Source organism: Numida meleagris, chromosome 25, assembly GCF_002078875.1.
Source record: "Numida meleagris isolate 19003 breed g44 Domestic line chromosome 25, NumMel1.0, whole genome shotgun sequence".
Taxonomy (NCBI): Eukaryota; Metazoa; Chordata; class Aves; order Galliformes; family Numididae; genus Numida; species Numida meleagris.
Genome location: NC_034433.1, coordinates 435,704 through 448,973, shown reverse-complemented (window position 1 = coordinate 448,973; position 13,270 = coordinate 435,704). Strand labels below are relative to the sequence as shown.

Sequence of the window (13,270 nt, the reverse complement as noted above, 5' to 3'; positions counted from 1 at the left end):
GAACTATCCTTCCTTCCTTCATTGATTTCATATCAACTGCTTGATGTCCATAACTCTGACTACCGTATTTTACTACAACATTTAAGTATGAACTGGGATACGTACAGATACATCACATCACAGTTTCCATTTCTCCTTACTGCAGCGATGTTTTTCCCAGTCAAAATACCTCTGCCTTCCAAGCGAGCACTGTGGCATTTTGAAACTCTAGTAAAATGTTCTTTAACGACTTCCAATTATTTTTCAAATTTTCCTGTTTAATTTTTCTCTCCTGATCTGTGTCATTCGTAATTATTTTTGGCTGTGGGAAGCTGGCTCTATTGGAGTCTATGAATATTTATCCATTGCTGGTTGAGACTGTTCTGTTTGTACACCACATGTAATCAGGATGTCACTGCTTGCAGCAAGACAACCGTTAATTGTATACAGCAGAGAGCACGGTCTGTGTGTGAGAGAATCTGCACCACCCTCAGTGAATGCCTTGGGTGTCCACAGTTCAACACAGGTGCTGACAAAATGGAAAGAGAACGGCTGCACGATGGATGCAAGGTCTTGAAAAAGGCATCTCTCGAGGGCAGCTCGAGAGCAGAGCTACAGGAGGGTGAGAAATGACTCCTGCCCAACCTGCAAATGGGGAGGGGAGTCTGGGGAGTTGGAGTCCCTACAAGCATAATTAATGTAAGATACAGAGAGATGAAGAAGATGGGTTCGAAGACCATTTGAAGATTAAAATCTCTATTACAATCTGATCCTTATGAGATTGGGTTTGTTATGGGAACAACGAATGCGGGTATCTCCTCTGGCCTCTTTGGTCAACACGGAGCGTTCAAAGAAGTCAGTCTGCAAATGCCTGGCCACAGAAATAGGCACAGGCATGTGCCCAGGGAGAGCTTTCTGCTCATGGCAGTGCTGCACGCAGCTCTGCACTCAGGTCAGCCCACACTGCTGGCCCTGTGCTATTCATTGCACAGTGCTGATGATTCGGGGTCACTGTTGCCTCCTTGAACACAAACAGAGGCAGCAGGGAGCACGGGACGGCATCGCTCACCGCTCCCGTGGGAAATGTGAATGCCTCCTCTCAGCATCACACAAACATTTTCTGTGCAGAATCCAAACATTTTGGAATCTACCATTTTCAGAAATATCTATGTCATCTGCAGTGTCAGCTGTGAGATGTGATTCAGTATGGTGTAAGTATTAAGTGCTATATACACAGTAAGTCTACAACATGTACATCAAATACAGCGTTAATGTCAGTATTTCATGCTATGTCATCATAATGTTTTGAAGAGACTGCACTTCTCAGCAGAAGGCATTGCACGGAAAGGAGCAAAGGCATGAGAACAGCACATGGAGGTATTTCTCATGGTCAAGTGCAATACGACCATACAGGTGCAATTTACCCACGAGGACATGTCCAGCCTCAACATCCTGCGCTCCCCCCAGGCTCTCATTGCTGGGGCTGCCAGGGGACGCCGGTGGTTGCTCAAGCTGGTGCTTAATTTCACGCTTTCAGAAGCATGGCCACAGCCACGTGCCGACCCCTGGGGACTGGGATTGCTGCCGTGCCTGCCCAGACCGCAGCGCTCAGTGGTGCACGCAGGACACCCACCCTCTGCGCTGAGCCGTGGGACTCCTGCCACCCAGGCTCGTTGCTGTCCCAGCTGCCGCGTGCCCAGGAGCTGCCGTGGCTTTGGGCTGCGAGCGAACCTGTGTGCAGACGGGTGAACGAAGCTCCCCGTTTTCTGGCTCTGCTCTGGGGTTGGTTTTTGCATCATGGATCGATTCTTTTATTCTGGCGTTTGGCACACGCACTGTAGCCTGAAGGTATATACCCATAACCCTACAGCTGGAGCAGTGATTAACCCCCACCCAGCGCACAGCCGCCCTCCATATCAACTGGGGGTGCTACCAAACCCCCCCCCCACCCCACCCCCCCTCAGGACCCCCGCCTGTGTGGGTACTCACAGCTCCTCCAGGAAGCGCAGGTGGCGGAAGGCGCTGGGCTGCAGGCGGCTGATGTTGTTCATGCTCAGATCCCTGTGGGGAAGAAGACATTCTTGGATCAGTCACATTGCGGTGTGCACAGAACAAACCCCTGCACCGGGCTCCACTTCTCCACTAAGAAGGAAAACACTTCAGGGAGAGAAAGCCCCGAGCAGTTTATCTCAGTGCTAGCGGCTCATTGCGGCCCAGGCTCTGCCTGCAAAGGGATGGAGAGGAGCAACGTGTATTTCTGTCCATGTTGCTCTGTACACAGGTCTGCATTCTGTGTTTGGACGATCCCATGGTGTAATGAAAGGGTTAAAATATTAGTTCGTGCTGCTTCTATTTTTATTTTTAAATCCCTAAGGGCAGTTGCTACTTAGCACCCATTAAAACATCTTTTTTTCCCCTGCATCAAAGTGTATCTTGTTTATATTGTAATGAATCAGTCTGATGTTTTGACACGCTGTGAAACAATGGAAAAATAACAAGAAAAAACACAAAATGAAAGGCTAGGGAACAAAACACAGACCTGAAACATTCGAGATCTCCTTGAAATTCTGAAGCCTGCTCCTCGAGCTGCTTTCTGCTGGCGATGCGGGGAGCGCTGCTTGCTCCCTGCAGGAGAAGGCACTTTTCCCCATCTCATATAAAATCACCAATTTTGATTCCTTCTCTCCTCCACTTTGGTCAATACCCACGTAACCTCAGGAGGAGGAAAACACGCTGCTTTCTCAAGCAGTCATCCAAGTGTCAGAGGAGAAATGCCCTTACCCATCACTGCCAGGCTTTCTGCTCGTGTCTTCAAATGCTCTACTCTCCTTGCCTTGCTGCCCTAGGGCTGCTGTCTGTGGCCAGACCTAAGAGAAGGGGCCCTCTCCCACCTCGTAGGGCAGAAAGAAGAAGAGGCCAGATTCCCAAGGCACAGGGAAGATTTAGGGTCATTTTATTACAAAGAAATAAAATCCCTGCTGCTGTGGGGGTTTGGGTGCTCTGTTCACCCACAGTTCTCCCGCAGGACTCTATCTCAATGCATCTCCACTCACAGTATTCAAGAAAAGAAGTTTCATAGGAAGGGACGCAGCAGCTAACGAAGGGCAAGGCAAATAACGTGACAGAGGCTCGGCTTTAAGACTGTGTTTATCACCACTTCTCCAGGATGACATCCCGCAGGGACTCCATGCCAGCAGCCCCGGAGCAGTGGGCATCACGCCCGGCTCGGTGCAGTGGAGGGGCCATGGTATGAGGACAAGGCTGAGGGCGGTGCAAGGACAGGTGCTGGGAAGGAACAGAGCACCTCTGAGGGCTGGAACTGAACTCCCCGAGCCCGGCCCTGGAGATTTTTTTCTCCTCAGGTCGTCCAGCCTCGTGTGAAGGCACAGGATTCCTGCCTGAAGCGTTGTTGGAATGAGTGCTTGACTTATTGCTCATGTCAGGATGTTGTTAACTTGTTGCTGTGTTTTCCCAAGCTCATGCTTTTCCTCTTAGTAACCTTTCTTGCGTTATACACAACCCCAGCACAAGTAAGTACAGAAGTGCTCCCCGTGAGGGTGAAAAGGGCCATTCATGTGCTCAGGTGTTTGCAGATGATTGCTCCAGTCAGCCACATTCAGTTCACTTTGAGAGGAAGCCATTGCATTCGAACCCTTCTCAGGATTACTTTTTCAGGCACATCCACACAGGGGTTAGGGATTTGCACATCACGGGCTCTCCTGACAATTCTCCGGTCCTCCAGTGGCTTTGTCTTTCCAAAATTGCTCTCTCATTTGGGTCTTTAGCATCTACTGAAGTCAAACAAACATTGGGCTCAGCAGAGTAACTGCCCAGGTGCTTTTGGGCCCAGGAGAGCACACTGCACTGGTGCAGTGGGACGAGCCCTTACCATCCCATCCCAGAGCTCTCCTGGTCCTCTTTTCCCAACAGCAGCCTGATTGCCCCCTCCACAAGTTACAGAATCAGAGCAGGACACCTGCTGCTGCCCAATCACAGTGTGCAGCAGCAGTACAAAACCCTGTCAGTGAAATAATATGAATTCCCAGAACCAAACCGTGGCTCAGCATCACCTATATCCACCCACGAAGCGATGTCTTTTAAGGCCTCTTGCATTAGGTGCTCAAGTTACCTGTGCTTCCCAATGGCACTGAACCAAAGCCATCATGGCTATAATTAGTGTGATTTAAGACCGTCCCCCGCTCCTTCCCCAGCTAATTCTAAGCATTTATCATACGCATTTCTAACTTGTACCTGCAGGAAAACTGAGACACAGTTCATGGAAACTGAGCCCATGTGATTCAGCCTCAGACCTTACAACTCCTCTGGCCCTCGAGGGGTTCCTTAAATTATTTGCTTTGATGTCACCTTCTTTCATGAAGAACCTTTGAGCATTCACTGATTAGCTGATCTTCTTTACCAAAGAGAATGACGTGACACACAGCACGCTTTGGGCTCTCCGGTAAGTCTGCTTACCATGGGGGTACAAGATGGGTACCACGGTGTTTCAGATCAGGAACGATAACGAGATTTAAAGAGCAAAGCAATTTACCCTTGGCATAATCACTCAAGCAGGTGAGACGCCAGCCTGGGGCAATGTTCCAGGCACATGGAAACAGCTGGAAGGGAGGACACTGCCCAAGCCACTGAACAACACCTCCAGTATTCAGAGAAACAGACTGATCCACTTCTGTACGGGAGCACGGTGCCTCTAAAGAACACAATGATGCTATCCTTAGGTTTTGAGCCTTTCGTAAGTTACTAAGAATCCCAACTAGTGACCATCTTCTCAAGCCCTGAATCAATCCACTATGTCAATATCTTCACATTTTTCAAGAAGTTCAGGGTTTTGATGGGATGCTTCCCAGCACAGACTCAACCCCAGGCCCCCTCAGCGTTGGTGCTGAACACATGAGTTCCCGGGCCATAAAACAGAGCTTCCTTACACCCAGGCAGAAATTTTTAAGATTATTGTGGGGAGAAGCCAACAACCTGGTATTCTCCTGATTAATTGATTACACAGTAGCACATTAAAGCCTCCCAGTTTTGGTCCTGCTGTTTGATTTCTGCGGGAAACCAGACCAAAATTCCCATGCTTATCCCAGAAAGATCTATCACTGGACCTGCTCTTGCAAGGCACAAAGCACTCCTGTCTTGCTGAAATCACTCGGAGATGAGCGCTATCTCTACCTATCTTCTGGCCACTCTCTTTAGCACCCAGTAAAAAAAAAAAAAAAAAGCACAAATAAACCACCTTTAATAAAGGAGCCCAAAGGCAATAAATGATGGTTTTATAAATTCTTCAGATCGTACAGGAGTGATTCATAAAGGTTCTTGTTATCTGCTTTCCTCTGTATCTTGAGATCTCTGAGGCCACCACAAAATGCCTGGATTGCTTTGGGTAAAGCTGGGGCTGCAGACTGAGTGGTACTGGGAGCCATAGAGCCAGCTAAAATTTTTTCTGAAAAGCCTGCAGGTTGCAAACCATGCTAAAGGCAGTCTTCATGAAGAAAAGGAGAAAGGGAAGATAAAGAGATCAAAGCAGCAAGAGCTCATTTGCATTGCACCGTATCTGGAAGCAGCAGCCCCGCTTCAATCCTCTATCACTGCAATAGGCAACAGCAGAATGCGTTTCAACTCCCACCTCTACACATTTGAAAATAGATCAGTCATCTTAGATCACCCCCCCTCCCCGAGATCTCCACAGTGTTTCAATAATAAAGATCCCACCAAGACCAGTTTGCCAGGGTGAGATGAAGCCCATCCCTACAGCAGTTGGCCTTCAGAAGTCTGCTTTGTGCAGCGGGGACCAGTGACCTATGGCAAGCACCACTCCCATGCAGCACTCACTAATCCTCCCCCAGCTCATCCCACTGCTGCCCCAGCTCTGCACGGTGCTATGTGCAGAAAGGGCTGAGCAGAGGAGGCAGCACAGCTCTGTGTCTGTGAGCAGAAAATGGGACAAAGAGAAGGAATAACATTTGAAGCCATCTGACAGGCCAGGGCTGGGAGCGAATGTTGGGTGTTTCCCAAAAGGACAAAACTTGAATGCTGCTAAATGTGTCCCTAAAGGCTTTTCTCCTATTTCCCTGGTTGACAACGTCTGTATGGCAATAGAAGAAGAAAAATAAACTGTGCTGGGAGAAGGCAGGAATAAAGTCTTATCTTACAAGCACAATGAGCACCAGCATACTCTGGCCCTACAGTCACACAGAATGCTTCCAGTGCCTGTTAGGAAGGAACTGCTCTGGCTGGAGCAGGAGAGCCCTGAGCAGCAAACCAAGGGGATGCGGGTGGAGCCTCCCCAGCCCCTCTGCTCCCCAGCTCTGCTCAGGAATCCCAGGCAGCCGACCCCCACCATCAGCAGCCCTGCTCCATTTACTTCCAGATGTCCAGACAGGGATGGCAGAGAGCAAACTGATAGCCTGTAATCGACCCGAGACACATGCAAAACCACGCTGGTTTATTTCACTTTGAGAGGACCTGGCAGTGTGCAGTTACTCCTGTTAGCTCTCTGGCTGGCAAGAAACCAGAGGAAAGATCTGGCAGGCTGCGTGGTCACACACAGCATGCCACCCCATCGGCAGCAGAGCTTTGAGCAGGGGACCAAATCAGCCTGGGGAACAGCCAGTGTAAGGCAGCACCCAAAGTGTGCAAGGCTGGGACCAGGCTGCACCTCAGGGGTGGTGGTGGTGGGGGGGGGGGTTACACCAGCTCATGTGCAGGGCAGAATCTGGTCCCAAAACCTGAACACAAGAAAAGATGTACACACAAACTAGAGCACTGGAGGAGCTGCATTACTGAACTGCAGGGGAGCTTGTGTCTGACACAAACTGGAAAAAATCATTCAAAATCCAGAAATATTTTTACAGGAGAAGAATTCTGATGTATATTTTTAGTTGGAAGTATCAGGTTGGAATGCTGTAAGCCGACGTCGAAACATTTCATTCACTAAATGCCAAGCCGTGAGAACACAATATTTAATTACATACTTTATCTGCATGCATTAACCTAAGGTTAAACGTGGAAAAAAAAAAAACAAACCAGAAGCAAAACAAAACCCAAACTGAAACACAATCTTTCACTTTTACAATATGTTTTCACTCAAAAAAAATTTCAACCACAGCTGCACATTGCCTGGCATACTCTGCCTTTGATGAAGAACAGTTTTTGCTGTAGGTAACTGCCTCTCCAAGAGAGGTTTTGTGTCCCTGTGCATCACCAGGGCTCCCTTCTGCTCACAAGGGGGGGACAGCCCCGGGGGTGCCAGGTGCTGCCGTGGGGGAAGGCCTATGGCTCTGTGGGAATCCTGGTGTTGGACACAGGAGGAGACATCACCTGAAAAGCTGCTCCCCAACTCCCCCAGACAAAAGCTGACCACTTTGTGTTTCCCCGGAGCGCTGCTTTCAAGCTGTGTTATCTCTGATGCTGTAGCGATGCGTGCCCTGGGCTGGGAGCACACGTGGCTCAGGAATCGGGGGGTGACCACATGCAAGCACAGAGCTGGCAGAGGGAGCAGCCCTCAGCATTTACACGGGCTTCCTCTCCTCGCACGTGACCCCTCAGCTTTCCCAACACTGATGTCAGCGCTGCAGCTGCGCGCTGCTCTCACAGATCAGGAACCCAGTGAACAGGGAATGGAGCTTCCACCTGATTCAGCATTTCTGGGCTGGCTCTCTAGAGTTCCTGGAAAAGCACAAGGCCTTGCTGGCAAGAAATAACAGGAAAAAAGTACTGATGTGAGGCCTGTGTCTTTGTGCCTCCAGTTCCTTGGAGCAGACCAGTAGCTCCAGAGATAACTGATTTCTATTACCCAAGAGGTGAAGAAAGACGTTAGGTCAGAGGAAGACAAGCAGTTCATGTGCCAGCTGCACGCTGGGGGCTTTCTGTCCAATCCCTGACCTCATGGAGAGGGAGCGCTTGTCCGATGCTGTCAGAAAGCTCTATGAAGATAAAGCACACAGACCCCTGGGGGGTGAAGGTCTCAGGTGGGATTTATTTCACCAGGCCAAGGGCTGCAGAGAAGCCAGACTTGTGCCTGTGTCCTCTCACCACGTTACAGCCAACCCCGAACTCCCCCGATCATATCTGCCACAGTGGCTGCACAGGTTCACTGAACTCAAACTCTTTCAGACTCAGCACTCCCAAAAAACCCTTACACCTCATTTTACTCCTAGTGCTGCTGGAATCTTTTAGATTTGCACTGCCTTTTCCAGCCTCAAAGGGGTCAGTTGGGTTGCAAGCACACGGTGCACATGCAGATATATGCAAGCACCTGCAAGAAGCAGTGGGGATGCCTGGGCAGCACACGTGTGCTGAGAACCACCAGTCTCAGCCTGCAGACACACAGCACTGATGAGCACGGCCTATCTAGGGCCTCCAAACTGCAGCTCAGTGGACAGGAGCCGAGCGGCCTGGGAGCTGGCAGGAGCAGCCCCAGCAGGCAGTGCTCACTGGGAAACAGTCCCCAGGAACACTCACACTTTGGCCGTTGCCATGTTTGGTTTGGAAAGACTTTGTGCTACAGAAGCCTGTTTAAATGGCACTTCCTAAACATTCCCAGCCAGCATGGCCAACCAGCAAAGACAATTCAGTGTCATAAACAACCCAAAGAGCCAAGGATGTGTTCCCATGCCTGAAATGGGCGGAAGGCTCAGTTGTGGTGTCTCTGACACCGCTCCGGTGCCAGCAGTGTTGCAATGCTGGCTGGCAGACACAAGGAGGTGGGCTGCTCTGAATGTTCCCATGTGGCTCAGGGTGTAGTGTGAGGCAGAACTCCTGCAGCATCACTGCCCTGCTCATACAAGTGCCACTCTGCGAGCTCACTCCGACCGAAGGCAACACCAAGTGAGCTGGAATCAGCTGGGAAAACAAGCCCAGGTATCCGCTTAGTGTCAGCGCTGAACAGCAGCCCCTTTGGACCTTGTCTATACCAACCCACATCTGCAGAGGACCCGAGGCATCCTCACACTCACCTGAGCTTCCACCCACCACATCAGGAATCTCCACGGGGCTCTCAGGCAGCCACTGCTCAGGGAGGAACATCCAACCCCAAAAGGTCTTCACAAATCTTTGGTCAAGCAAGGAGAGGCAGCTGAGCTTGAGTCTGAGCTGATGGAGAGACCTCTCAGGTGGTTCTCTTCATCAGCTTACAGCACACAAGTCAAGAGGATTTGCTCCCCCCCACACAGGGAACACACAAGAAACAAATGGGGAGGAGTTGTTGTAGGTTATTTATAACCCTCTGTGCATTTTATCACAGGTTCTTATGCCTTGTTATGTCATTAGGGCTCATTTCCCCTTGCATGGCAATGCTAAAGGACACTGCTAATTACCTCCTTGCCTGCCCTGCCCCCAGAAGTCAGCTGCCCACAGCAGAAATGAAACACATGGTGGTTGCCCCTCGTTAGCAGATGAAAGGCCAGGCTCGGCCCCATGGCCACCTGCATCAGTGCCACCTGCATCAGCAGTTGGTAGTGCCCCCAGAAAGCACTCCCAGATCACTGCATGTACGTCAAAACTCCAGCTGACAATAATGCCAACCACAAGCATAACATCTGGAGAGTGGTGGCCTCGGAAAGTAGAAAATGTCAGCGCCTAACACCTGCTGAGAAATGAGACCGTGAGCAGGTTTCACTCGTCAGCTCGCTCATCTTGGAGGCATTGTACTCTGTGCTGCAGCAAGTAAGAGAAGGAAGAACCGCGTCATGACAAGGCTGAATACGTGTAATGCACTCAGGCAGCAACGGAAGGCAATAATTCACGCTGGAGCAGGACTAGCTGAGGATGGTCTGCACTGCAGATGATTTATATTTAGAGTTGGGCTTGGCAGGTGCTTTTATGGATGTCGGGTTTTCTATTGTATTCAACCTGTCCCAAAAATAATTTAAACCATCCTGCCTTAAGGCTTGGCCAAGTATTAACTACCGCCGCTAGGAAAAGCTCACAGAACTGCCCTCTTCCATTTCCAGGGACGTAGACAGAGCTCGGTGCTGCTGGAGATGTGACGGTGGCAGGGGTCAGAGACAGCCAGTCTCTCTAATGTGGTGCGCCCCAGAATGTGGGCTGATGGAGGGAGGCATCACAGCCCAATGGGGGATCTGACCCCCTCCTGCCCCTACCCCTTCTGGTGCCCAGCCCCACCACTGAGTGCTTTGCTTTCCTCGTGAGATTTTGAGTAAAGGAAATCATAAATACTTGGTCCTGCAAATGTTCCTGCCTTCTCGATTTCATGTAGGAGGTTGGATTTGGGCAGAGTGAGAAGGGAAATATCACCCCTGTCAAGCAAGCAGGATGGGCTCTGGGGCGGGACTTGCTCTGTCTGACCTCGTGCTTGGGGAGGGAGACAGGAAAAGTAGAAAAAAAAAAACAAAATATGAGATCATTTAAAAGCATAGGTAATGATAGCTTAAGTTCTGCTTATTATTTAAAATCTGTTTCTAGGGCTTTACAAGAACTGAGAAACGTCGATGTTCCTGCTGATAACAGGGCAGAGGGGCACCCAACTAATGTGACATGCAGAGGTAGGATGTTACAGCACAGCACCCACCCTTGTCCACAAGGGATGACGGAATCCATGGCCCTGGGTCAGGAGCTCTCCCTGCTGCCTTCCCCTGCCACCCACCAGGAGCGCACAGACCAAGGCTGAGGTAAGCACCTCAAGGGCATCCACCAGAGCTACCTACTGGGGTATCCACCAAGGATACACACGAAGGGCAGAAAATTAGGAGATAACATTCATCTTGAGAAGAAATGTCAGACTCTTCTCATTCTTACAGGCCACTGGCAAAGTGCAGGTGCTGCCATGCAGCCTGGGACAGTCCTGGCACACTGTGGCAGTGGGGAAGGCACCCACGGCAGCTGTGATCTCACAGACTTCCCACATTGCTCAGGCCACGGGTGCTCTGTGCAGCCACATCGAGTCTCGACAAGCCTTGGCAAAGGATGATGCAGGTGCTACGGCCTTGCCACACTCTGCCCTTGTGGGAGCAATATTTGGCCCTTACCAGCACTGGACTTCACCAAAGCAAGCCACTGCCCGCTCTGTTCAGAGCAAGTTCCAGTTCATCGCAGCAGGCTCTGACTCTGTGCTCTGATTGCTGTCTGGGTTAAGGAAGAGGAAACCAGTCAAGTCTCTGTGGGGCTCTGAGATCGCTCCACTTTGTGCTTGCCCGCTGTCCGTGTAGGCACCTCCAGCACTCGGCTCCTGCACCCTCCCCTGCAGGCAGCTGGGCTGGAGCCGGTGTGGGAGAAGCTCCCAGGCAGCTCCGTGAATGCGGCTTCTCAGATGTTATCTACGACCAGGACAGCCAACCCTGCAGGACCAGGTGTGCAGAAAGCAGGCTGGAGGTGAGACACGCTGCTGCCAAGCTGGAGGGAGAGCAGTGCCCAGCGTGGAGCCCCCAGACTGCTCAGAAAATGCTCGTGGTACCTTCACAAATGGGAAGGAACTGGGCTGGCTCTGTCTGGGGCACAAGGGTCGTGGCCCCAGCACGACCTTCACCTGGTCTCCCCTTTCCAGCTCTAGGCTGGGGGAGGAGAAGCACTGTCCGTGCAGCGTGCAGTCTACCCGGAGGTTTCTAGCTGAGAGCCTGCTGGCAGCAGTGTCAGGGTGTGCTGAGGGGCCCCCAGAATGGGTAAGCTTGACATTTTCTAACCACCACTCTTACACAATGTCTGAAGGCATAACCTCAGAGCGCTGCAGACCTCAGCAGCCTAAGGCCATCGGAGAGGACGTGATGGAGCCGTACAGACGCAACCCATGTATTAACTTAAACCCATCACGTACTAAAGACACAGCACCCGCCTGGAGCACTCAAGGTATTAAACAACGTGGCAGCCTGAAGTTATGTTACGGGTCCCCTCAAAAATGGCCCTTCATGACAGTAGGCAGCATTTCTGTGCCTGCTGCACCACATCAAGGAGGGGCTGCTGAAACCCCATGCGGGCAGCTGCAAGCTGCAGAATTGTTTCTTGGAGCGGTGAATGGCTGGATGCCTTCTCGCCCCCACACAGCCCACAGGAGCTCACCTCTTGCACCAACAGCTTTCTGCTGCTCACCGTGCACCCACTCGCTTGCGTTATCTGGCGTGCAGTGTTGCCTGTCCGTGTTCTAATGCACTATCAAAGGCATCAGGGAGATGTTTTTATTCTTACTGTTGGGGTGAGTGGAAAAGGGTTGGGACATTTTTGTGCTGTGAATAAAGGAGAGGGGGGTCACCAACTCGACAAGGTTGAGAAACCTGGCAGAACAAGTGTCAAAGCAGGTGGGGCGAGCTGCACCCAGAGGCAGAACACAGTCCCAGCCCAAGGATTCAGGTCTGGCCCAGCTCTCTGAATGGAGCTTGGGACCCTCCCTGTCTCCACTTTGCTGACAAAGCGGGACAAGGGAGGCAGTTCCTGAAGCAAAGAAAGTTTGAATTCCTCCAGCCCATTACCTCATGGCAGTAAATCTTCCACCTCTCTTTCCCAGTCACTGGTGAAGCCTGCCTATTGTCTAGGGAGCCCGGCTGTCTGCCCCAGCACAAAAGGGAGAACAATCAGTGGGCTTGAGAAACACAGGATGTACTAAAAGACGGGAGAATAAAGCAGAGAAAGGGCCAAGGAGAGCTGGGTGGGGAGGAGATCCCCAAGAGGCAACTCCAGCTGTGGGTGTCTGGCTTCAGGAGGCATCCAGCCTTGCCTGCCTCGTGCAGGTGTTACTCAGGCTGGATCCTGGTCGGCGTAATGCTGGGGAGGGCTGGGGAGGGCTGGGGGCTCCCTGCGTGGAGGTTTTCAGAGGTGGGGATGCTGTGCCCGCTGCCTCCTGTGGTTCAGACTCCTGTGCCTGGTTTGAGTTGTGCTGCCCTTCGACACAGAAGGTGGAGGTGTTTGTGTGGCTAATCCAGGGAACACTTTGGGTTCTGAACACCTCCCCACTCGGGATGTGGCCGTGCTCCTTGATGGATGGGCAGACACTTCCCCAAGATTGGGGTGGTTGCTGGCAGCGTGATCCTGCATAAACCATCTTCAAAGCCACATCCTGCAGTGCTCCAGGTCCCTTCCCTGCCTGTAGGGTGGAAGGTGGCATTTCTTCATGGCAGTGAGACACAGAGCCTTCCCTGAGACCCAAGCTGGTTCACTGCTCCCATTCAACTCTAGCCTGACCTTTTTATTCATCTGGTGTGGTTCAAACATGCAAAACATTTCTGGAGAAAATCGGTGGTTGTGTCATTTGCCCCCTGTGTTTTGGATTCAGCTTTGGAGCATTAGTCTTCCATTGCCCCAGCAGACGGAGGCACAGAGAGAGACAAAG

At 51.2% G+C, this 13,270-nt stretch overlaps 1 protein-coding gene and 1 long non-coding RNA gene across 3 annotated transcripts in view; one reads left to right on the top strand and one right to left on the bottom strand.

Moving 5' to 3' along the window:
- The window catches only part of LGR6 (leucine rich repeat containing G protein-coupled receptor 6), an 80,577-nt gene that overhangs the window by 49,339 nt on the left and 17,968 nt on the right, over positions 1–13,270 (bottom strand). Inside the window, exons 1-2 of one of the 2 annotated variants that reach the window (XM_021376958.1) lie at positions 8,952–9,180; positions 1,969–2,040 (exon numbers count right to left, since the gene is read on the bottom strand). In XM_021376958.1, coding sequence (XP_021232633.1) covers positions 1,969–2,030 — 62 coding nt within the window. In that variant the 5' untranslated portion in view covers positions 2,031–2,040; positions 8,952–9,180. Of the gene's footprint in view, positions 1–1,968; positions 2,041–8,951; positions 9,181–13,270 lie in introns of those variants that run through there. The other variant, XM_021376957.1, reaches the window with a different exon arrangement.
- Positions 9,303–12,846, top strand: LOC110388110. The gene is made up of 3 exons (XR_002432786.1): positions 9,303–9,765; positions 10,420–10,625; positions 10,755–12,846. It is a non-coding gene; the product is annotated as an uncharacterized LOC110388110 (long non-coding RNA).